Source organism: Rattus norvegicus, chromosome 8 (genome assembly GCF_036323735.1).
Source record: "Rattus norvegicus strain BN/NHsdMcwi chromosome 8, GRCr8, whole genome shotgun sequence".
Classification (NCBI taxonomy): Eukaryota; Metazoa; Chordata; class Mammalia; order Rodentia; family Muridae; genus Rattus; species Rattus norvegicus.
This window is the reverse complement of record NC_086026.1, coordinates 131,885,268-131,911,490: the sequence shown is the minus strand read 5'-3', so window position 1 is coordinate 131,911,490 and position 26,223 is coordinate 131,885,268. Positions and strand designations below refer to the sequence as shown.

The 26,223-nt window shown below is 44.0% G+C and overlaps 1 protein-coding gene across 3 annotated transcripts in view; it reads right to left on the bottom strand.

Annotated features, from left to right (window-relative positions):
• The window catches only part of Lars2 (leucyl-tRNA synthetase 2, mitochondrial), a 96,139-nt gene extending 72,376 nt beyond the window's left edge, over positions 1–23,763 (bottom strand). Inside the window, exons 1-3 of one of the 3 annotated variants that reach the window (XM_063265860.1) lie at positions 23,568–23,763; positions 17,522–17,770; positions 11,094–11,222 (exon numbers count right to left, since the gene is read on the bottom strand). In XM_063265860.1, coding sequence (XP_063121930.1) covers positions 11,094–11,222; positions 17,522–17,752 — 360 coding nt within the window. In that variant the 5' untranslated portion in view covers positions 17,753–17,770; positions 23,568–23,763. The remainder of the gene's footprint in view (positions 1–11,093; positions 11,223–17,521; positions 17,771–23,567) is intronic. The other 2 variants (XM_008766727.4, NM_001413842.1) reach the window with 2 other exon arrangements.
• Between the last annotated feature and the right edge of the window lie 2,460 nt (positions 23,764–26,223).

The following is a 26,223-nucleotide window of genomic DNA, read 5'->3' as shown; positions in this document are numbered from 1 at the left end:
TATGATTCCAGCTACTCAGGAAGCTAAAGAACTACTGAGAGTAAGAGGCCAACCTGGGCAACATAATAACCTGGCCCCCTTTTTGAAATAAAGGGATGTGTGGCACATCCTGAGCACTCGATTTCCTGAGATAACCCCTTTTTATTTCCTAAGATAACCTCTTCTTGGATGCGAATGCTTCCTACAGCTTCATTTTTCCAGATATTTGACCTATTTTTATAAATTACTTAAGATATATTTTTAAATATCCATCATGTCAATTTTGGAACAGTGAAAATGTGGCATCATGAAAGGTAGCAGAAGATAGAAATGATAATTTTAAGATAATAAATGTAAAAATATTCAGAGGCTGAATCAAGAAGTAACAGTTGTTTAAATTAAAAATCAGTACACTTCAAAATTTGAAAAACCACAATGTCTATCTAATTTTCACAACAAATACTCTAGTATGTAAGTTTGGGTCAGAAGCTACGGCAACAGTGAAGCCACCCCAAAATTCAAAAGAGCAGGATATCATGACTAGCTCAAACCTGACGGGGACACCATGGACACCTAGAGCCCAGGAGACAAAAGCAGCAGTGGCCAGACCCAAGGCTGATGTGAGGGCAGGAATGTAAATGTTTATCTTATGATCCTGAGCCACAAGGAGCTGGGCAGTGGCTGGGCGGGTGACAGGGGGAAAGTTCCTAATTATCCATTTACCTGCCTTCCAATTCCACCTAGATTTCCTATGCCTAAAATCCAGCCACGGTAAGGGGGAAGAACTCATAAAATACCACCACCCAAGAGTGGTTAGTGTTTGTTAAGGATGGGTGCAGAGACAGAGACAAAAAGACAGAAATAGATACTGATTTTCCTCACTGGTAATAGCTACTGGTAAGTTACCCCAATTAAACTCATTGGATCACAAAATCAAATAGTCACAACAAAAGATCAGCTAGGCAGATGATCCCACAGCTTGAGAACCACAACTTAATAGAAGGGGTGGAACTGTGTAAAAACATGTCTCAATGAGGAGTCAGAGCTGGTTACTACTGTGGAAGATGGATGGACCACCCCCTGTGACTTCTCAAAGAGTCAGAGCTCGCTATTACGACAGACGCAACATCTCCATGTGAGGTCCCAAGTGGGAGTCAGAGCTGGCTACTATCACAGCAGATGGAGCATTTCCATGTGTGGTCTCAAGTGGGAGCCCGTGTCCTCACAGACCAGAAGCGGCTAGCCCAGGATGTAGTAGTGTGTGTCAGCGCTCTATAAGTCAGACCAGAGCTGGAAGGAGAGTGAGGCCTGGGAGCTAGGTCTTGGCTAGCATCTGGAGCACAGTCCTCCAGAACTGAGAGCCTGGGCATTTCAGGGTTGGCAGGCAGGCTGAAGGCAAGCTGACTCAGCAAAAAGGACACATGGCTAAGAGTGGCTACAGCCTGACCTACATTCATTATTTTACAAACGAGACAAAGTGGAATCTTATGTACAATTTTAAAATACTTTAAGAAGGCAGTGGAGAACAAGCAAGGGCCATTGTCCTTCTAACACAGGAAGCAGGAGGGAGTCATGCAAAGATGAGTTTGGGGGTGGACAGGAAGGAGACCGAGGCATCTGGTCCCCACCAGAGACAGGAGCATGCCTCCAGAACAGGGCCAGCCAGTTGGGAGCGATGGCCAGCTTCTCTCCCTCCCCCATAAAATAAAGCTTTACATTTGAAACCAATTCAGCTTCAGATCCAGGAACCATGGTTACTGCTTCACAAAGAAAAGCTATTTTCAGTGTCTTAGCTTCTCTGGAGTGAGTTCAGCACTCTATTTCCAAGAAATGAGAAATGCAGTGTTTAATCTCATTTAGCCAGTGTAATAAACCACCATTATCACAGAGTGGATATAAAAATCAACTACTTCAGAATATGAAAAAACAGTGCACCTATTCCCAAAGGTCTTGGCTCCTACGGAAACACAGAAGAGCCTGACTGGTGGCCAAGTCAGGCACTTTCTGACGAAGGTGCTAGATCAACATGCCTTCTCTTCCCAAACCACACCTGAAACCTTAAGCCTGGAAATCCACTGCCTACCTCCTGATACCACAGAGATTTGAAAAGCTGAACTAAGTGCCACACCATGCACTCTGGGCACATCGTAGACACTAACTGCAGACTGCAAACTGAAGAAACATCTACAGCTGCTTGCTCGCTGAGAATGTCCCTGGCACCTAGCCTTTGTGGGTGATCACACAGTGGTTATAGCTGCTAGACACAGAGCCTCAACGTCTTCCTGTACTTGCACAAGGCTATGGCTTTCTGCCTGAGACTAATTAGCCCCAGCCCAGCTCTGCAAAGGTAATGAGTGAGTCCTTCTGATGCTTCATCACCCTGCTCCTGGACCAGAAGGTGCTGGGGACACCAGCTTCGGTGGGAGGCAGGACATTTATTTTCCAACCATCTGTGCATACAACATATGAAAACACAACAGAATCACCGTATGGCTAAGTTTCAGTATGTCATCAGGCTTCTTTTAAGTTTAAGAAGCAACCAACAGCCAGACAGCTTTTCTGACTGTAGAAAAAGGATTTAATTCTGGCTTCAAATGGCCCTTGAGTAAACATGCGAATCTTAGGAAAGCTTTATTGGGGCCACTGAAACTGGGTTACACTCAAAATGGCATTACACAGTATTTTATTTGCTTGCCTTTTGACAAAGAGTCTCATATAGCCCAGGCTGCCTTTGATTTCTTGATTTTTCTGCCTCCCCCTCTTCTGGGGTCCTGGAATTTCTGAGTTATGTGATACCCATGGATGCACTACAGGTCTCAAGGATTCTTTTGCTCATCACCTCTAGTAAAGCAGAACATCACTGCTCTGACTTACCACTCCCAAACCACACTTGCACAGTGCTTACCCAGTCTACACGTGCCTATGGATAAGGTCAGCTGCTAAAGCCCTTTAACTCTCCTCTCACATGTCAAACCCAGACAGCCATGTCCATTTGACCCAGCAGAGATGCCATTCATCTACCATGTACAGAACTGGCCCAGCTACCTAGACTGCTCTTTCAAAATGTGAATACTTCCAGCCCTACCTCCACCCATAGTGAGGAACTCACAACAGAAACGCTTACAGAGCATGAATGCTTGAATGCTGCCCGGCTGGCGAAAGCCTCATGCTGTGGGGACCCAGCTTCCCCAGTGGCTTTCGAGGCTTAGATTTGTTGGCATTGGGGGTCATAGAACAACTTCATTAAGTTGATTCTCTCCTTCCACCTTCATGTGGGTTCTGAGGAGTAAACTCAGAACATCATCAGGCTTATTTGCAAAGTACCTTTATCTGGTTCTGAAATGTCTAGTGTTCACATTCAGTGATAATCTTAAAAAGACTGCTAAGCCAGGGACACTATGGTTATCTGCACTGCTGACTTACATAGAGGGCATGAACCAGATCAGCTCATGTCAGTGCATGGTAAGAGCACAGAAACACAGAGGACCTGTGAGCTTAGCCGAGGTAGTCTATGGTTCTGCTCATAAGTGCTGATAAATGTGAGCTACGGAACTGAAGCCCAGTTTATAGTTCAAGGAAGATTACGTGGACCTTGAAGAATAGTAAGGACTTACTTATTGGGGAGCATGAGACATCCTCTAAGAAGGAGACACCTGGGAGAAAACCAGAGGTAAGAATAAGGATATTCACTATGAAAAAAATTACATACATCATTAAGGACTGTGGATTCAGAAGGGTCAGGCTAGCAGACCAGAGAGAAAAAAAATCATTATAAATGGGCTAGAGAGTTGGCTCAGATGTCAAGTGCACTAGACACTTCCGGAGAACCTAGTAGGTTTTGTTCCTCACACCCACATGGTGGCTAATAACCAACCACAAGTCCAGTCTCAGAGATCTGTCATACTCTTCTGGCCTCACTGGGCACTAGGTAAGCACACAGTCACACAGTACTATAGACATGCACACAGGCAAAACACCCATTCATATAAAATGAAACAAAGGAAAAGAGTTTAAATGGTTATAAAAGAAAACCAAAATGCGGTTACAGACAGTTTAAGGGTCCTGGATTAGCTCTGGAGGACCATAATCAGAGAGTCATACCGGCTAGCCAGTCTCTGGCACAGATGCGGGAAAACTGTCCTGTTATCTGGAATAGGAAGAATGACAAGGTTTAAAATCTGGGCCTAAGAAACAGCTTCCAAATGGAGGGGGTCACTGTCTTCTAAGAAGGATGATACCTCTGAGTTCTCACACCCCGTGCTGGAACAACCTTGAGCCACATGCTTTCAGGCAGCTTCCATGAGAGACAAGGACATGTCTGGGAACCTCAGGGCTACAGACATTCTTAACCTTATTTCCTCCCTATGCATAATCTGAAAAACCTTCAACTTTCTGAATTACCATTCTTGCCTACTCTCAGAGCCAAGCTGTAACCTGCATAGTCTTTAGTCTCCCAAAATACAGTCTGGAGCCTGGGAGGGGATGTTTGCACTGCTCTCCACTGACAGGGTCAATAATCCAGATGACACATTAAAAACAACATAGAGCAATAAAAAGACAAACCTGGCAACTAAACTAAAGTGAGCAAGCAAACCAGAGAAAAGGGAGATTATGCAAAAATCATACATGTGCACAGTTTAGCCTCAATGGGAAGAACCAGGAAAACGAACTAGAACCATGGTCAGCAAGGTGGCTGGGGCAAAAGTCCAACAACAGATTCAGTCTCTGGAGCCCACATGGTGGGAGGGAGAACACCGACCTCTGTGCATGTCCACACATAAATAAAATAAATATGGTAACAGTTCTGGCTGGCCTGGATCTCACTCACGTGATCCTCCTGCCTCTGATTCCTTCCTGTGTGCTGGGATTAATGGTATGTGCACCACACTGGACCAATAAAAACATATTTTTAAAATTAACGACTTGACAGTTATAGAAAAAGCAGAATTTGGCAGAGGTCCACTGCCTGTTTTTACCTAAAACATCAGTTTTATATTTGATACAGAAGGAAACCAAGAGTTTGTAATGAAGCTGGTGGTTGATCAAGTTAATCAACACACAAATCCACCAATCTGGTCTGGCCGTTCCAGAGCAGACACTCCCTCCTATTTAGTATAAGGACTACTTAGGGATCAGTACTGACATATGACAGTTTATAAAACCAGCAAACCATCCAGTAAGCCTTCTTGTACACTGTTTTGTGGTTTTATGAGTAAGTGTTTTGCTGTATAGCCAAGACTGGTCTGGCTGGCCCTAAATTCCATCCTCTTGCCTCAGCCTCCCAAGTGCTGGGCTTATAGACAGATGCATGCTACCTTACTCATCTTCAACACTCCTGATAAAAGGAAAAGAAAAAGAAGAAGAAAGAAAAAGAGATGTCTATTTCTCTTTCCCACATTAATTCCAGGCTGATGAGTTTTCACCAAGTTTGGCATTGCACACACAATGCTCTGACTTAAATAGGAACTATAAAGATAAATAGTTCCTGGGTAGAGATAACTAGGGAGACAGCTCAGCAGTCAATAGCATTGGTTCTTCTTCCAGAGGTGCTAGGTTCAAGTCCCAGCACCTACACGGCAGCTCACAGCCCTATCTAGTTTCAGTTCCAAGTGATCTAATGTCCTCTTCTCACCTCTGGAGGCAACAGGCATACAAGTGGTACATGTCACAGGAAGCGCGGGCAAAACATCCACACAGATTAAAAAACAACAATGATAAAATAATTGTAAAATAAATATCTTCTTAAACTAAGTACCTGGGCCAGGTGTGGCGGTACATGTCTTTAATCCCAGCACTTGGGAGGCAGAGACAAGTGAGTTGTGAGTTCAAAAGCAGCCTGCTCTACAAAACAAGTCCAGGGCAGCCAAGGCTATTACACAGAGAAACCCTGTCTTGAAAAATCAAACAAAAACAAAGAGAGTATCTGAAACAGAAGGAGAAAGGACAGCTCAGCACACCTGCTCACTGTAGGAAGTTACTATTCTTGGTTGTCACCTTGACTACATCTGGAATTAACTAACCCAAGTGACTGCACACATCTGTGAGGAAATTTTCTTAATTAAATCATCTGAAGAAGAAAAACCCACCTTTAATCCACATCTTCTGAGGTGGGAAGATCCACCTGTAATCTGGGCCACACCTTCTGCTGGCAGCCTACATAAAGGACACGGAAGAAGGGAGTTTTGCTCTTTGCTTGCCCTTGTTGATAGCAAGTCCATCCCTTCAGTGGCATTAAAGCCTGTTTCTTCAGGATTCTAGCATATATTAAAGACATCCAGCCATGTGGGCTGAGCAACTACCAAATTCTTGGACTTTCTGTTGGCAGACTGCCATTGTTGGACTAGCTGGACCACAGCCTGTGAGCCACTCTAATAAATCTCTTTCTTTCCCTCCCTCCTTCTCCTCCTCCCCTTTCTTTCTATGTACATATTTATTCAATCAGTTCTGTTCCTGTTCCTCTAGAGAGCCTTGGCTAATACACTGACATTAACCCTAATAATATGTAACAGTTTCATCTCCAAGGTCCAGACTCTGCCAGTGGCAAACAAAAGGCATCACCTGGCAACAATGAGCAGCAGCAGCAGCTTCACCAAGGCAGCCCTATAGCCTGCTCTCAACAGAAGACTACAGGGACTCATTGATTAAATGGAGCAAAATCACTTTCCTAAGCAGCTCAGAGCAAATCAATCAGTATAAATCATAATTACAGCTATCATTTATTAAGGGATGTATTATGCACCAGACATGTGGCATATGCACTACCTAATGTGACCTCATAGCAACCCGAGGAGAAATCAGTCTGTGTCTCTCCCCCCACACCCCCCATCTCTCACTCCTTCCTCTCCCTCTCCCTTTCTCCCTTCCTTCCTCTTTCTCTCACTCTCTCCCTCCTTCCTGCTCCAGGGTTTAGATGCTTGCATGAGCTAAGTGAGCACTCTGCTGCTGCCTAACATCCAAACCCTTCCTTCAGATCAATTAGGGCAAGTGGAATTCTGAAAAGCTACGTGACTACACAGGGTCCCTCAGTTAGGAAGTAGCATAACAGGGGTCAAACCAATGCTGCCCACTCTGACTCTGGACTTCAGCTATGGGAGTAAACATTCCCTTATTTCATGGCCCTGAGCTGCCTCGAGGCTCCAGTTCTTCATGTACATCTTTTGGTAACATCTCATCTTATCCAAGACAACTAGACTCCCACATGTACCCCCCTCCCTTACCTATCTGCTGGCAGGCTTCCCTAAACACTGGCACCGAATTATGCTTCTGCTTAAATGCTCCAGCTTAGTGATGTGCCTGAAGCCTGCATACATCGATCAAATTAAGGTGGCTTCATTTTTAAAAAGACAATATACTTGAAGTTAGTTTCACTTCGATGGGCCAGGGTGTAGCTCAGTGATAGCACACATTCCCAGCTTGTACAATGCACACATTCCCAGCATGTGCAATACTCTGGGTTACATATGTGGGAATGAAAAGGGGGGAAAAAACTGGACTTTAGGCAAAAAGCCAATTAATTCAGTGTTGGGTTTGTTGTTGTTTTTTTCCTTTTTAAGATTTAAAATTTTGTTTATGTGTGTGAGTACATGCACACCACGGTACAGGAACCAGTGGGGGTAAGAAGGTGTCTCATTTTCTAGGCCTGGAGTTACAGTGAGCTACTTGAGTTTTGAGAACTGAACTTGGATCTTCTGCAAGAATAGCCAGTGCTCTGAATTGCTCAAGCATCTTTCCAGTCTGCACTGCCTCTGTTTAGGAAATAGTATGAAGGGTGACTGAGAAAAATATCTTTCCTAAACCAGGATGATGAATAACACTGATACCTTTCAATTCCATAGAGACCGGAGTTCAGCAATGTAAACTATCAATTCTCAAGTGACAAGCACGTGATAACATGACCTTGTGGTTTTTATAGGATACCTCTGCCAACAAAAAAATGTCCAGCCAGTTGTCTCAAGAGATACATCAACCTTCCTAAAGGCCTAGGAAGTACAAGAGGTCACATTAGGTAGTACACAGGGCCTGACAGGTTTCTAAGAGCAATGGCCACTGCTGTACCAATAAATGTAACAACAATGGGCTCTCGAGTGAAAACGTCCCAGTGTGGTCCCAGGTATGATAGCACACCTCTGTCATCCTGGAATCCAGGAGCTAGAGGCAGAAGATCATCCTTAATCAAGCTTGAAGTCAGCCTGGGTTATTGAGACCCTTTATCAAACAGAATAAAAATCCAGTTTGTAGGATTGCTGATTCCCACCACACCAGATCTCCAGCCTCCAAGATGATCAATAAACAGACTCAGCAGAGACACACACAGCTGGTTCTTGGGGGCTAGTGGAGTAGGTTCTGCTCACAGGAGGCACCTGCCAATACTTATTTCTACATTTAGTGTGATAAGTGTATGCCAGTGAAAGGCCAAAGGGAAGTAACTACTTAGGTCCTGAAGGCACAAGCAAGTTACATTAAGAAGCTGCCCAAATGCCCACGGTTTCTACTCCTGTTACAATAACATCTGCTGCCAAGTGTGTATCTGCTGCAGTGGTTCTCAATCCGTGATGGCACATAGTGGTCGCATATCAGATATGCTGCATATCAGGTATTTCATTGTGATTCATTATAGTTAGGAAGTAGCAATGAAGATAACTGTATGGCTAAGGGAGTCACCACAATATGAGAAACTACTGAAGGGTTGCAGCATTAGGAAGATTGGAAACCACTGCTTTAGGGCATCTCTTGGTTGCTACCATGCCCTGTGATTAAAGGTCATGGAAGAAGGAGCTTTTGCTCTTTGCCTGCTTGCCCTCACCCTACTAGCAAGTCCATTCCTTCACCACATCAAAGCCTACTTCTTAGAGATTCCAGCATCTACTAAAGACCAGCTGAGACATGCAGCCTTGTGGGCCAAGTAACCTGGATTTTTCCATTCATAGCCAGATCTAGATATATGAATAAGAGAGAGAGAGAGAGAGAGAGAGAGAGAGAGAGAGAGAGAGAGAAATTCATTCTAAAGACTCTTTTACTCTAGAAAACCGATTTTATCCTCATCCTAGAGATGCAAAGAAATTAGGTCTTGAAGAGGTAACTAACTGAATAAAGATCATACAATCTGGATTTGAATCCTGGTAATCTGGCCCCCATCTCCTACTCAGCCACTGTATGATCTCCCCTCTTGCTTTCTGTGGGTGATTAAGCAAGATACAATGATTGATTATTTCCACCCCATCTTATAGACAAGGTGTTGAAAGGCTACAGAGAAGGCTCTGGGACTGTGTTGGTTTCATTTCCTGTTGCTATGATAAAATTCCTTGATCAAAGCAACCTGGGGAGAAGAGGTTATCTTAGCTCCCAGGTCCATGTTAGTCCATTGCTGCAGGGAAATTACAGCAGCAAGAACCTGAAGCAGGTTCTTACAGCCACAATTAAGAGCAGAGAATGAACGCATGGGTATTTTGTGCTCAGCTCTCTTTTCTCTACTCTTGTACCGTTCAGTGGTTGAGAGCACTTACTGATCTTGACAGGGCCTTTGTTCAGGTCTCAGCATCCACATCTTAACTCCAGATCGGAGAGGATCTGATGCCTCTGACCTACTCAGCCACTACACTCACATGCACACACCAACATGCACATAATTTTTAAATCTTTTAAAAAGAAAGAGAATAACCAACTATAAGGGACTGACTCACATCAGCCAAGGAACAGGTACATCCTCTTTCTTCTTCTTTAGGTTTCATTTGTCTTTCAAGACCATTAACAGGTAGCCCCTCTGGGTCAGTGAGATGGCTCAGCAAACAAAGATTCTTGCCATCAACCCTGAATTTGATCCTTAGTACCCACATAACGGAAGAAAATGGACTTGGGCAGGTCATCCTCTGACCTCTGTATATAACACAGCATGTGACCCCTACCAAAACATAAATGTAATAAGATAAGATGGTCCCTCTTTACGGGATTCTTTTCCATTCCCCACAGTTATCATTCCCCAAATATTTTTCCTATGAAAAATTTTCCCACTATAAAATAAATGCATGTTCATCAGAGAACATAAAAAATATCCAATAACAAGGGGGAAAATCTCTCTTGTGATGTCCAAAATCACAATGTAGCCAAAGCTAGTCTTGAACTCCTGATTCTCCTCCTCAACTTTCAAGTGCAGGGATTATAGTTGTATGCTACTACACAGAGCTTTATAGTTAGGATCAGGAGCATACTCAAAGGCCAAGGTGTTGTTAAAGGCCTTATCCCAGGGTGCTGCTACTGGATAATAGTGGAATTTTCTAGAGGTAGGGACTAGTGGGGTCCAGTGGCACAAGCCTCCCAATTACTCCAGAGCCTGAGGCAGAAGTAAAGGCTCTTCTGTTCAAGTTCAAAGCCAGTCTGGACAACTTAGAGAAACACTGTCTCAAACTAAAATTGGGAAGAGGAGCTAAGGATGTAGCTCAGTGACAGGACACTGCCTAGCTCATATGAAGCTCTGGGTTTATTCCCCTCTGGCACTCAGCAAATGAGGCAGGGTCTAATGAGAGGTCTTTGGATCATGAGGGGCATGCCCTTGAAGGAAATCCTGGGCATGCCCATCCTTCTGCTTCCTAGCCATGGGTTAACAGTTGTGCTCTGAGGTGCTCTTCACCATGGCTATCCAATATCCTCAGCAGAGGCCCAAATGCACTGAGTCCCTGGAATCATGCACTGTATCTGTAAGACCAGGAGCCACAAGAAAGCCTTCTTTCTTTCTCAATAGCCATCTCCAGATCGCAGGTACTTTCTACAGAGGTGCAGAGTTGACCATTGGCTTCACTGTACAGTGACTGCGTATGGGAGAGCTCCTCCTGAGAAAGGAGCAGCATTACCCACATCTGTTCTTGCCTTCCCCACATCTGTTCTTGCCTTCCCCAAGCCCACCCATGTCCAGCCCCAGCATAATACCCTAAACCCTTACAGCTGCTCCACATTTACCCAGATGCTTCACTATGAGGCTTCTCTGCACACAAGGAAACTGAGCTGTTTGTGTTCACACTTAAAGCCATTCAATCCTAACTAGAGCTGGCTTTCTTCATTATCTTGAGCACATATGACTGCACTACACTCCTGTCTGGAGTGACGACGGTGCGTGTCCTTACCTGCATGCCTCTCATCTTCTGGAACCGTGCAATGGTGTCGCTGAGGGTGTAGACACGGACATGGCCCATGTGCAGCTTGCCAGAAGGATATGGGAACATGGACAGCAAGTAGAATTTGGGCTTTAATTTCTAGGAAAGAGGAACAAAGGATGACAGAAAGTTTTTATTACGTATTTTCTGGAAGCTCTGCATACAATATTTCTATGCTTTATTCAAGGTAATAATTTAACATTTTAAAGATTCCTTGAAGAAAAAAAAAACTGTTCTCACTATGTAAATTGACAAAAATGTATTTAAAACTCCGAGATTCAAAGGTCCTGGTTTAAGCTAAAGAATGTCCACAACAATTCAGAACAATGTGCTAAGGGCTAACCAGCATAGGTGTTTTCAACTTTTCTCCTTCTTTTCGAAGCTTCTCTCCTAAAGCAGTTTCTATCCAGATCTTAAAGAACTGTTTTTCCAATGAGCCTCTAACATAGACATCCACATTATTCAAGTGGAAGAGGTTCAATTACTCAGAGATCTCCAAAACTAGAGTCCCTTGCTCAGCTCCCCATGGTTGCATCCACCTGAGATCCGGTGCTGACAACGGGGTCTCCTGGTACTAGACCCCTGTTCAGACCAGGTAGGCCTTGAAGTCTAACCAGCACATTCCGAGTCTCTCTTTAACAGAAAGGCTCAAGTGGAGGAAACGAGGAGGGAACATGCACTGCTTGTGTCCCAGTGGTGACAAACAGATCAGAGTCACATGATTCTCCAGCTTCTGGCAGCAGCAACATGAACCAACACAGAAAATCTACACATCTGACTATAATGAAGACAGGGCACAGAGTCCCGTGAGGTCCCTGCCTTTGGGCACCCTCAGACTTCCACTGGCAGGATGTCAAATGCTGTCAAGAGCTCATGCACATCAGAGGACAAGGGCCCAAAGGAATGGGTCTAGTTACGGAGATGATTACTTATGGAAGACTTGACATTTCTGGTGGAAAGTTCTGCAGTGCTGAGGAGAGAACTGAGGACCTCAGACCTGTTAGGTGAGTGCTGTACTTCATGCACAGCCCCAGGATTATGTGTTAATCACCTCGATATTTACCTTCCTGCCACCCCACAGGACTACAGTAACTCTTGAATGAGTGATTGTTGGCCTTTGGGAAGCACCTTCTACCAAAGACACAGCCATCCCCCAGCAGACTTTACAAATCCTGTCCAGGTAACTGGAGGCTCCTCTAACTGGGCCTCAAATTCTGCCAAGGGGTATCGGGGAGAGACCATCGCTGCTGGTGGTCAACAAGGACAGGCCATCTACTGTCACACTGTTGCTAATTCCGGCTTCTGGCTCTCCCTTCTTAGATCCTACTTCTTCCTGAGCTTTAGGAGGCACCAAGGCCTTGCCTAAGCACTAAAGCACTGAACACAAACAGAGAGAAAAATCTAACCCCTTCCTGTGCACGTGTGGGAGGTGCTTTTTAAACGCCGCTGGCTTGTATTTTCATGAGTGATGGTAGGCAGAGCCTGCTTGTGATAGTTAATACCAACTGTTAACCTGACAGGTCCTAGAATCACCAAGGAAGCAGGACTCAGGGCATGTCAGCCAACCTAAGTTAACTAAGGTAGGAAGACCCAGCCTAATTGTGAGTGGTACTGTTCCATGGACTCAGGTCTGGAACTGAAAAAGAGAGAGGGCAGGAATAGTAGCTGCATTCATCTGTCTCTGCTTGCCTACTGTAGACTGTATTCATGCATGGTAGACTGCATTCTCTGAAACTGTGAAACAAAATGAACCTTTTCTTATGTTGTTTCTGCCTGGCATTTGATCACAACAAGAATAACTAATACACAACTTTAATTAGGGAAGCAGAACTAGAAATCAAATTGCAGCAAAGGTTTTTGTTTTTGTTTTTTGGATACAGGATGTTGACATGTAGTATGAGATGGCCTCAAACTTGCAACAATCCTCCTGCCTCTGCCTCCAGAGTGCTGGGATTTCAGGTGTTAGTTGACACATGTTGCTATGCCATGTCCAGCTTCTTGCCAAGTTCTTAAGTTTCATTGAAGGTTTTAAATCTTTAACAAAACCATGAACAATAGCTAACCACTACCATCTACCACCTACCACCACCACCACCACCACCACCACCACCACCACCACCACCACCTACCACCTACCACCTACCACCACCACCACCACCACCTACCACCTACCACCTACCACCACCACCACCACCACCTACCACCACCTACCACCACCATCACCACCACCTACCACCACCACCACCATCACCTACCACTACCACCACCATCACCACCACCACCCAACCACCACCACCACCATCACCACCCAACCACCATCACCACCACCACCACCACCACCACCACCACCACCCAACCACCATCACCACCACCACCACCACCACCATCACCACCACCACCAAAATCACCACCACCAAAATCACCACCACCATCACCACCACCACCACCACCACCACCTACCACCACCACCACCACCATCACCACAACCACCACCACCACCACCACCACCATCACCACCATCACCCAACCACCACCCTGCAAAAATGCTAAGCACAGCTTTTCTTCACTCCATGTATCCTCTAGCAATGACCAGGGTAAGTAGGAGAGCAATACCACCTGGAGAAGGAACACTTTTTAAAGCTTTTCTCAGAATCTGGAGAATACAAAATCAAAGTGTCCTCTGCACCATTGGTGACAACGATTTAAATAAGCAAAGTGGCAGGTGGGGGACGGAAGACCTCAGGAGTGAGGAGGCCCTGAGGCAGGGGCTGGTGTACACTCGTGGGCTTCACTGCTTTTAAGAAGGCTGGGTTGGGGGGGTGACTTAGCACCATGATACAGTACTTGCCTAGCTTGTGCAAGCTCACGGTCACGGGCCTTATCCCTAGCACTGGGGGGAATGAAAAGGCAAAGTGACAGAAAATCCTTTCCCCTTGTGAACAAGTTCTTATAAAAAGTACAACAGCTATTTTCTACTGGGTGCAAAAATAAAACTGTCTCCTTTACTGAACCCTTTCTCCTATCTGCAATAGATTAGACCCCATAGCTTCTCTCTGGGAACTTTTAGGGCTACAGGAAAAAAAAAACAAAACTATAATCATGGGAGCTAGAAAAGAAGTAAAAATCCTTGACATGTACATTTGTGGTGGTTTTGTTTGTTTGTTTGTTTTTTTTTGCTTTCTGAGAATGGGTCTTGCTGTGTAGCCCAGGCTGGCCTCAGGCTTGATTTCTGAGACTGGGTCTTGCTGTGTAGCCCAGGATGGCCTCAGGTTTGCTTTCTGAGACTGGGTCTTGCTGTGTAGCCCAGGATGGCCTCAGGCCTCTTGAGTGCTGGGACTTCAGGCCTGTACCACACCTGGCCAATTTCTCGTTCTTGACTTTCAAGTAATTATATAAAACAATTTTCTTCTATTATAATCACCCAATCTTCTTGTACTATTTACTATATCATATTAATTAACAACCTTGTCCAAGACTTTTCTATACACAGCTTCCTCAGTAGCCTCTCCTTTTTGGTATGTTTATTCAATGAAGAGTAAATTAATGGCAACATCAAATAATCATGGACAAGCACAGCTGACCTCCAACCCTGAGCTCAGAGACACAGAAAAGCAATGCTACTGAGCCTTCGATAGTCACGAACATTTTTGTTTTGCAGAAATACATTCAGCCTACTGCCTGTCCCTGCCTTGTGCTCTTCTGTGTGAATTAAGTCATTTTCCTCTGTGACAATGAAATGAGTTCCATCATCCGGAGGTGGAAAGAGAAGAAATGACAGGAGTTTGTGTTATAATTGAGTAGGAATCTGACTGAAAGGGAAATTTTCATAATTACATAAAAGTGCAGGGATTCAAGCCTTTAAGAGAAAGTACAAATGCCAGCGATGGGAAGAGGGTGATTTTTAAGAGCTGGCTCCCTATTTCCATCAGACTGTGATTTAGAGCATGACTTCTGCATCTCTGGGGACTGCTCTCTGAAGCTGTAACAGAACCCATACAGGCAGGGCCTCTATTTTGCCATGAGCTGTGAGGACTCAGTCAAATTCCCATGCCTTCTCAGGATCAGTCTATTCTCCATCAATGACTGATATCTGGAATTTTCAGAGACCAAAGGCTCTCAGAGGGTTGGGCTGGGTCCCGGCTTCTAACTCCCCAGTTAAGGGCAATGCCTAATCTCAAGGCTGTTCCCATATTAAGTAACTCAACCAGTGAAAATGGTACCAGTACATGGTAAAAGAAGTTGTGGGAGTTTTTGTTTTGGGTTTTTATTATTGTTATTTGTTTGTTTGTTTTAATGGTGGTTTGATGATGGTGGCAAGACACTTGGCTTCTAAAAACTCACTTGGATGGATTTCAAACATAATACCAATGTGAGGTGAATTCTAAATCTTCATATACACCAGTATTCAGTCGGGTTCTCAGTCCCAGGTAAAAAATAGCACACGACCTTTCTTTCTTTCTTTCTTCCTTTCTTCCTTCCTTCCTTCCTTTTCTTTCTCTCTTTCTTTCTTTCTTTCTTTCTTTCTTTCTTTCTTTCTTCCTTCCTTCCTTCCTTCCTTTCTTTCTTCCCTTTTTCTTTATATTCATATCTATCTATCTATCTATCTATCTATCTATCTATCTATCTATCTATCTATCTATCTAGCACTTCAGTTTAGAAGTCTTCAGTTTGAAAATTGCCTTACTGGGGCTTTTACTGATGTGAACAGATACCATGAGCTGGCTTACAGGTTCAGAGGTTCAGTACATTATCAAGGTGGGAGCATGGCAGCATCTGACAGGCATGGTTCAGGCAGAACTGAGAGTTCTATGTCTTCATCTAAAGGCTTCAAACAGAAGACTGGCTTCCAGGCAGCTAGGGTGAGGGTCTTAAAGCGCATACCACCCACAGTGACACACCTACTCCAACAAGGCTACACCTCCTAATAGTGCCACTCCCTGGGCCAAGCATATATAAACCATCACAAAAATGTTCAGTTACATTTTCTCATTTGATTTTTCAAAAAAAAACCTGTAAGATAAACAATGTAAGGAACTGAGAACCATGGGGTTAAGAGAAAGGCCAAGTCTTCCTCGTAAATTTCTCAACTTTCTTTTTTCAATGTTCATTTATTTATTTGATATTACTTCTCTCTTAATTACAGACTTCTTTCTAAACAATGCCAAAACTACTTTCCAGCTGAAATAAAGAGCTCACACTCTCAGAAGGAATGAGTGTGACTCTAGTAAGAATTAGGAGACAAGAAAAGGCAAGTCCAATACTGTGTCAGCAGCAGGGACACTAGCTTCTTGCCTTGTCCGCATCTGATGAATTCCACAAATGTCATTATTATTCCGTTGCTGCTATTACAAAGGGAAAGTCCATTAGTATAAAAGTCTTCCAGTATTTGCTCTGACCCAATTATAATAGGAGGCAGAGAATTTTCTGAAGAAATCAATAGCAGCCAAATGTATCATACAACTGCTTTAGGGTAGAGGACTGGGACCAAAAACCAAGTGATCTACTGAGACGCTGAAGGCTAGACCCCAACCTCAGATCACATCAAAGCATATGCTGGCTGCCCTCCTCAGATCTTGATGCTCAAGGCAAAGCAGGTTGCTGGCCAAGTCCATAACAGAACAGGCACATGCTACCTCCTGTCAGATCCATTGGCCTCTCTGGTAATTTCATCTATGACCTATCAGATCCGTGGGTTCCATCCTACCACCCAAGGGTCAAAGAGGACCCTGCACCTGCTAGTACTTCTGTTTTGTTGTGTTTTCCCTAACCAAAGCTGCTCCAGAATATCTACTACGGGGCTGCCTGTCACACAATCATGTACAATATTAACATGGACACATCTACCACATTGGAAAGTTTTTTACGCCCTAACCTTATATCACCTCCTTTGCTCCTCTCAACAACCCTCCTGGGAACCAAGTGAGTGCTATTATCACCCTCCATTTTAGGTAAGAAGAGGGAAGCACAGAGATACTCAATTATTTTGTTTAAGGCCATTAATCTAACTTATCCTAAACCAAGCAGTCTGAGCCCAGAGTCCGAGTCCTTAGCTCCTCTTCTCTACTAATGTGGACTGAATGTGCAATGTCCCCAGAGGGCCATGTGTTTGCACACTTGATCCCTAGCTGGTGGTGCCATTTGTAATGGCTGTGGAAGCTTTAGGAGGTAGAGCTTTGCTGAAGTTGATGGTCTATAGTCCAGCCCCATTTCCAGTCCATTCTCTACTTCCTAACTACAGACTCGATGTGACCAGCCACCTCACATTCCTACAGTCTGCCACACCTTACCTGACATGCCATGATGAACCTTATCCCCTCAGACTGTAAACCATGCAGACTCTTCTTCCCTTAGGGTGCTGCTTATCAGGTGTTTAGCATCTGCCCCCTTAGAGTACTCACATCTTCCTCTGAGATTTTGGATGCCTGCACCTTTATCTGTTGGTGCCACCACTTCTCCACGTCCTTCCTTGTCTGCAGTGTGTACTCCTTTGTCCACTTCCCGGTGGCGCTGTAGATGCTTCTGGAACACCCTGGAATTATTCTTTCCCATAGGATGACAGGTAGCCCACTAACTAGCTGCCTTTTCAGAGGAGAGACACAAAAACTCAGCCTCTGACAGGCTGATGCCATTCTTCAGGGGGGAAGACCCTAGAAAAGAGGGCAAAGAAACATGAGATATACCACCCAGACCCACCCAAGACCGACTGGTCCTTCTGATCAACACAGCTCAGCATTTACTGCCTGTCCACATGATTTCTCTTCTTCTTTTGGTAATCGTTTCCTAACAGAACATTTTAGAAGTTCTGGTGAATTATATACAACTTTTTATTAGAAAAAAATAAAGGTGGGCTGGAGAGATGGCTCTGCGGTTAAGAGCACTGACTGCTCTTCAAGAGGTCCTGAGTTCAGTTCCCAGCAACCACATGGTGGCTCGCAATCATCTGTAATGGGATCTGATGCTCTTCTGGTGTGTCTGAAGACAGCTACAGTGTACTCACATGTATAAAATAAATAAATCTTAAAAAATGAAAAAGAAATAAAGGTAATCCATGCCCCAAACACCAAATATACAAAACCCTCACAGAAACAAAGGGAAGCCACCAAAAGGCCAGTTTCTACACACCCTTCCAGCAGCATAGGAGGCAATGGAGTCCCTCCCTCCTAACATACCAACTGCTGTCTCTCTGAACTCCAGAAGAACTCTAAGCACATCTTGACCTAGCTATGTGCCCAGAAGGTATTTGACACAGGTCTCCCAGAAGGACCAGAAATTCTAAACAAAATTAACATTTTTCATATTCATATTTGTATGTGTTATGAGTTCAAAAGACCCTTACAGACTAAGCAAAAAAATAATCATTACTTAGAAAACTACGTATTCATTTGTTTCTTCATTTGCCAAATACTTATTGAATGATCTTAGGTCCATACACTGCTCCAAGCACTACATAGCAAAAGAGTCCCAGGCTGGGTGTGTAACACACAAGAGCATATGCCTGCCATGTGCTAAGCCCTAGCAAAGAAAAATAAGGGACAAAGTGCCCTCTTTCACAGCGACCATCTACACAGAGAAGCAGGTATGACAGACGAACCTATGACATAAGATGCAGTGGTTCTGTTATAGAACTCTTTAGATTACAACACCGTGCAGGGGTCCAGCAGGATAACCACCTGGGATTCAAATCTTAATTCGGGTATTTCCCTGGTTCCCTCCTCGGGTGAATGGCAGAAACAGCCTTGATGAAGAACTTCCCTGCTTTTTCCCCTTTCAGGGGCTTAGGTGAGATTTCATCACACGTTTAGAATGTGGTACTAAATAAATAAACACCCTAAACATTCTGCCTCGCTGCGTAGCAGCAATGGAGAGGTGAAAAGACAAGAGAGACAGAAGAGAACCTGGCATTCTGAACTGGTATAAATCAGCTGATCCTCTTGAAATCTTTCCCTTGTCTACTGGGGTTTGGCATGTTACTTACATGAAGGCACTGGATCAAAGGTTGCCAGGGGGTAACTACAGGCTCTAAAAGAGGAGTGCACATCACAGAACATGGAACTGTGGCACTTGCTGCCACAAGTCGGTCTGCACAGGTTCTTGACATACCACGTCCCGCCATACTCAACATCTCTTAATCTTTTAGGACTAGAATAAGTGACAGACTGGGAGGGTAAGGAACTGCTCTGTCAGTTGGGTTTGGATATTTTAAAACAGGTCAATACAACTATATAGAAATTAGAATGAACTACTTGAAGCTGGCTATTAGCAATTCTATACGGCCAGCTTTATATAAGGAAGGCAATTGCATTTCTTTTTAGGGCTTAGACTTGTGTATTATTAGAACTATCTATGTGCGTTAGGGATTTTACGGTTTTCTTACTAAGTAAACATTCTGAAACCACAGACTGACTATTAGCAGCAGGCACCTAGACAGATATTCGACATTTCTTTCCTAGATGCACATAAGGAGAGCATTCTGGACTATTCGGTTACATAGATAATAGGATGATAAGATACAACTTGACCGGAGCCGCTGTTTGGGACTCAAGTCCCCATCGTGATGTGCGAAGTGCTGATGAGCAATCAACAGGAGCAATATGAAAGCACAGCAGCACTCGAGGCTGTCGAACAAGACGCTTTACAGGCTCCCTGATGACTTCTCCTCTGCTTAAATTAATGAACTAAGAACATTAGAACAGATCCAAGTGTATACAAGCTTTCAGAGCTCATGATGAGTGCTGGTAAATGGCTCATCTGGTGAAGGCTCCTGCTACCAAACCTCACAACCCAAGTCTGATCCCTAAGACCCACCAACTCCTAAATGTTTGACTACTGGCCTTCACATGTGACCATGGCACATGTGCCCTCAAACAAGTGAGTGATGCAATTAGAGAAAAGCACATGCATATTAGAAAGTAATAGGGAACTGTCTCTGTGGCTTAGGTGGCTCAGTGGGCCAGGTGCTTGACGCATAAGCATAAAGATCTACCTTCAGATCCCCATCATGCGTGTAAAAAGCCCCCACACATATGATACCATGTGTGCTTGTAACTCCAGAACTGGAGGTGGGGCTTGTGGAAACAAGAAGACCCCTGGAGCTCGCTGACCAGTCAAGTTAGCCAATTACTGAGCTTCAGTTTCAGTGAGAGACCCTGTCACAAAAACTAATGGAGAGAGAGAGAGAGAGAGAGAGAGAGAGAGAGAGAGAGAGAACGAACATTTTAACACTGGGGGCCGGAGAGATAGCTTACTTTACAAGAGTACTACAGCTCCTATAGAGCACTCAAGTAATCTTTACCTCCAGTTTAAGGGATCTGATGTCTCCTGACCTCCAAGGGTTTCTGCACACATATGATATACAGACATACACTCAGGCACACACAAATACACATAAAATTCATTAAATAATACACATAAAGTTAAATGAACATATTTTTTAAAACACCAAACATGGACCTCTGGACTCAACATGTGTATACTTGTATATTCAAATATGTACATCCAAATAAAAATAACAGGATATCACTATATAGCCCAGGCTGCCCTCTAATTCTCTATTCTTTTGCCTCAGCCACCTCGGAGCTGGGATTACATGTATACCACCACAGCCAGCTCTGAAAATGACCAATTGTTCAATATATTTGAGAAAAATTTAAATTACAGCCCCAACGTAAACCATAAACTGACATGAATCCCACTGTTTTGGAGGGGTGTGGGAATTTGAGACAGGGTTCATCTAGCTCAGGCTGTCCTTGAACTAGCATTACAGACAAGGATGACCTTGAACTCCTGATCTCCCTGCTTCTGCCTCCCAAATGTTTACAGGCACCATACACCATCAAACTTAGCTAATAAACACTGTTTTTTAAGTACCACAATTAATCAATCTTACTCCAAAACCATAAAATATCTGTATACCAAATATGTATTAAGTTGGTGGGGTAAAACATGCTGGTAATCTCAGCACTAAGGAGGCTGTGACAGGAGGATCTTAAGTCCAAGGCCAGCCTGAGGTACACAGGTACACAGGGAGACCCTGCCTTAAAGAAAAGAAAGATGAACAAATTACTAAAGAGTAAACAATTTGCTGAAGGAAATTATTTGTCCCAAACTACAGTGACAAAAGGCTATACAACTCCATTAAGAGTTCACATATGAGGAAAGAACCACAAAAACACGTTTAAAGTAGGCAAAGGTTTAGGCATGGAAGTACAACTCAGTGCTAGAGCACTTGCTTAGCAAGCCCACAGCCCTGGACTCAATCCCTAGAACCAGGAAAGGGGCATTGGTGCCCCAAGGGGAGGATAAGACAGAGGACGAAAGCTAAGAAACATGAAAAAATAGACTTTACAACTAATTAAAGAAATAAAAACAAATATCTTGCTTATGGTTTCAATGCAGATAATTATGTGTGTACACTATTGGTAGATGTAAATTGAGAACACCTCTCTGAAGCAATTTGACAATGTATGTATGCCAAGAGTGTTAAGAAACTGTGATATCTCACACCTGGAATGCCAGTAGCTCGGGAGGCTGAGGTACGGGGGCTGTCAAGAGTTCCAGTACAACCTGGGCTACCATGAGTTGTAGGGAAGCTTGGGCTTTTAGCGAGACCCTGTTTTTAAACAAACAAACAAGGGGCAGGAAAGATGACACAGCAGTTAAGAGAGCATACCGCCCTTGCACAGGATCCCCATTCGGTTCCCATCACTCACAGTGGGTGCCTCACAACTGCCTATGATTCCAGCTTCAGGAAGATCTGAAGCCTCTGGCCTGCATGGGCACCCACACTTTCATGAGTGAGTACGCGCGCGTGCACACACACACACACACACACACACACGCACGCACGCGCGCACACACACATACATACACACACACACATATACACACGCACACTCGCACACGCACACACAAAGACAATTAAAAATAAGTCTTAAAACAAAAACAAATTTGTTAAGAAAATCCAAGGACTAGGTATATAAAACAGATGTTCAGCATATTCCTGGGATCAATCCCCAGCACCAAAAACAAAATAAAATAAATATTGTAAATGTGGGGGCTGTAGATATAGTTTAGTGATAGAGTAATTCTCTGACACTATTTGAGGCCATTGGTTCCATCCTGAGCAGTGCAAAAAATAAACAAACAAACAAACAAAGCCCACACCCTTAGGCATAGGTCCAAGATCACCCTCAGACTCTGTCCACTAGGGGAATATACTAAAAACAGTCTGTGTTCGTACCTATGAATTTACATAACTTTCAGATTTCAACCATCTTTTACTTCCTAGGCACAGCTCTGGGCCATTTCAAGTAACTCTCCACAGAAGTCCTAATAGGTATTGCCTCTTCCTGGCATCAAAAGCAGCCATTTTAGTAGAGGGTGGTGTGGATACACTGAATGGGAAAGATGTGACTCCCATTTTACATTTACAACCAACTTGGACCCTTTCTTCCTTAGCTCTGCCTCAACTTATTTCTTGACTTGACGGGTTATTGTCTCCTCTGCCCCTTCCCAAAGCATAGCCCACCAGTACTCCTCTTTCAAGAAGTTAGACCTGACCTGACCTCACTTCACATGAGGCTTAAGGTTAAAGTACTTGAGAATATGAAGGACCTGAGAAATAGGCCCAAAATTATGATCATAAACAGAGAAACCTAGGGCAGTAGTAGGAAACAGGTGAAGAATGAGAACACTAGGTAGAAGCACACAACGGCATCCATGTGCTCCCAAAAGAATATGCAAGAAATCTAATTAAAGGCAAAGGCAGGAGGATTAGGAGTTCAAGGCCAGCTTCATAAAACCCTGTTTCAAAAATATAGTCAAACAGGGGGTAAGGAAGGAAACCAAGGTAGGTCTGGCACAGTGGTGGATACATGCCCCTGATCCCTGATCCTAACACTCAGCTCAGAAGGCTGAACATGTGGACTGATTGTAAGTTAGAGATCAGCCTTTACGAGTAAGTAAACACACACCTCACCCCAACAAACATGTCTTACAAAAACACAAATGTCAAAAAACATGTCCTGCAAAACGTAAATGTTAAAAAGCACATGCTACTACTTCTAATTTCCTGCAGGATCTCAGACAAGTTATTTCGTAGCTGTAACTCCACCTTCTCTGTAAGCTGTGAGCTTGTAAGACCCAGACGACTTCTGAAGACCTGCAGGTCCTAGTTAATACTTTGGGGACCCCCAAAGATGTACTATTGATGGTCCTCGTCTGGGTCTAAACCCCCACCCCCAGAGCAAAGATCCAGGCACCCGGGGCGAGCGAGGGGTAGAGGAGAATTCGAATACAAAGCCATGTGAAGATGTGCGTTCTCCGAGCAAGAGTCCGAGGCTGTCAACAGGGTCCATGGCTGAAAAGAGCCTATAGACTAGAATCTCGGGGCTTTTCCCAGTTTGGAAAACTGCACGGTCCCGGGGCTCCCAGGCCTGTCCGCACCTTTAACTCCTGGGGCTAAGTGGGGCCTGTCTCTCGTCCTCCTGAGCCCCAGTAGGGGCTTTCTGTGCACAGGCTCTGGCCAGCTGCTCCCTTCTGCCTCGTTCTTCAAGCATTACACGAACAAGACCTGGCCAGTCACTATGGGCGCCGCCATGTTGGCAAAACAACAACTTTATCGGAAGCGGAGGCCGCGGACACAGACAGGAGAGGCGGAGCCAAGGGGGAAAGGCAACGTGCCTGAGCGACGGCGCTGGCTCCGCCCCCAGACTGTTCTCGCCGGGGGCTGGCCCCGCCCAGGCCTTGCCCTCTACGCGGGCTCTCCAGATTTGAACAAAGTCTACTTTCCTGGACCCACAGTATTAACTAGGACCTGCAGGTCTTCAGAATTTCTACAATTAGAACAGAAACAGGGGAGATGCTAAAGAATGAAGGTGACAGGTGGTAAAAAGAGCTCTGGGGTGGCTCAAGGCCAGGGTTTGAATCTCAGCGACGCAGAAGCTGCCTACTGGGCTGCTTTGTCCGACTTTTTGATCCATTATGTGCCTATTGAGGGTTGAAGCAGTTTTCATCCACCGTATCAGAAGATCTTCTAAACCCAGGAGGAGAATTACTAAACCCAGAGTAGAGCAGGAACAAAATGTACTGACAAGCTGTCTGACCACCTTCCTTATGGGGTTAATGTGCCCCATCGTCCTGCAAACACTGGAGCAAGTGCTTCTTGCCTGTAATAAATCAAGGAAGTGCAAAGGAACAACGGTATAATCGCACTCTTTCTTTTTAAGGAAGAATCTTTAAGGACACACGAGAGAATTCCAGAATACTGAGATTTGCTAATAGTGCGAAATGGTTGATACCCAGTACAGCAGAAAACAATGTCCGAGTGCCATCTTTTGCTACAGGGCTGAAGATGATTGTACCCTCACGGACAATCCATCCAGTCGCTGCATATTCTCCATCATAGTTTCTGTCGTTACATGGGTTAATGTAGTCCAGAAGGAGGCCAGCAGGCGTGTGTGTACACTCCTACAGAATAAAACTTTATTCTGCGTGCCACCCAGAAAACATAGGAAGCTTTTGTCCATTTCCAAGATTTAAACAACGACAACAGATTCCTGATAATTTAAAGCTCAAAACACCATGTTGTTCTAGACCAACATCAAACCTCACCTGGAAACCGCTCTGTGTCATCATTGCCCTGGTATATTTCCCATTAGGTTTCCACTGTACTGGTTTCCCACACACACCCCAGAAGTGCCCTCCAATTCCAGCCTTCTCTCCTCCCCACAATCCCCTCCCACCTCACCCCCCCCCCCATGATCCTCCCATAAAATCTATTCTACCTCCCAGGTAGGTTCCAAAGTCTCCCCAGACCCCTCACCCCTCTATAAATAACCTCTCTGTTTCTACGGATTGTAGCTTGATTTTCATTTGTTGAATGGCTAAGATCCCCTTAGAAATAAATACATGGCATAATTATCTTTCAGATTCTGGGTTACATCACTCGGGGTGATTTTTTTTCCTAGTTCCATCCATTTTCCTGCAAATTTCATAATTTTTTTAACAGCAAAGTAATAATACTCCGTTGTGAAAATGAACCACGTTTTCTTTGTCCATTCTTCTGTTGAGGGACATATGGGTTGTTTCTAGTTTCTGGCTATTATGAATAAAGCAACAATGAACATGGTTGAGCAAGTGGTTTTGTTTTTGCATTTCCCTGATGGCTCAAGATATTGAACATTTCCTTAAGAGTTTCTTAGCCATTTTAGACTACTCCATTGAGAATTCTGTTTAGATCTGTACCTCATTCTTGAAATGAATTGTTGGGTTTTTGTTTTGTTCTTTTGTTTTGTTGTTTGTTTTGGGTTTTTTTATATCTAGTTTCTTGGATTCTTTATATATTTTGGATATTAGTCCTCTATCATATGTGGAGTTGGTAAAAAATCTTTTCCCAATGTGTGGGCTGCTGTTTTGTTCAGTTGATGGTGTCCTTTGTTTTACAGAAGCTGTTCGGTTTTATGGGGTCCAATTTATTAATTGTTGAGCTTACTGACTGCACTATTGGTGTTCTGTTCAGAAAGTCTTCTACTATGTTAAGGCATTCAAGGCTATTCCCCACTCTCTCCTCTATCAGGTTCAATGTATCTGGTTTTACGTTGAGATCTTTGATCCACTTGAACTTCAATTGTATATAGGGTGATACATATGGATATATTTACATTCTTCTACATACAGATATCCAATTTGACCAGAACCATTTGTTGAAGATGCTATCTTTTTTCCATTGTGTATTTCTGACTTCTCTATCAAAACTCAGGGTCCACAAGTGTATGAATTTATGTCTGGATCTTCAGTTTGATTCCATTGATCAACATGTCTGTTTCTATGCCTTGAAATTAAGAATGGTGGGACATTCAGCAGTTCTTTTATTGTTCAGAATTGTCTTAGCTATGTTGTTTTTGTTTGTTTGTTTTTCTATGGGAGTTTGAGACTTGTCCTTTCAATGTCTGTAAAGAATTGTGTTGGAATTTGATAGGGATTGCACTGAATGTGTAGACTGCTTTTGGTAGGATGGCCATTTTTACTGTTAATCCTACCAATCCTTGAGCATGGGAGATCTTTCCATCTTCTGATATCATCTTCAATTTCTTTCGCCAGA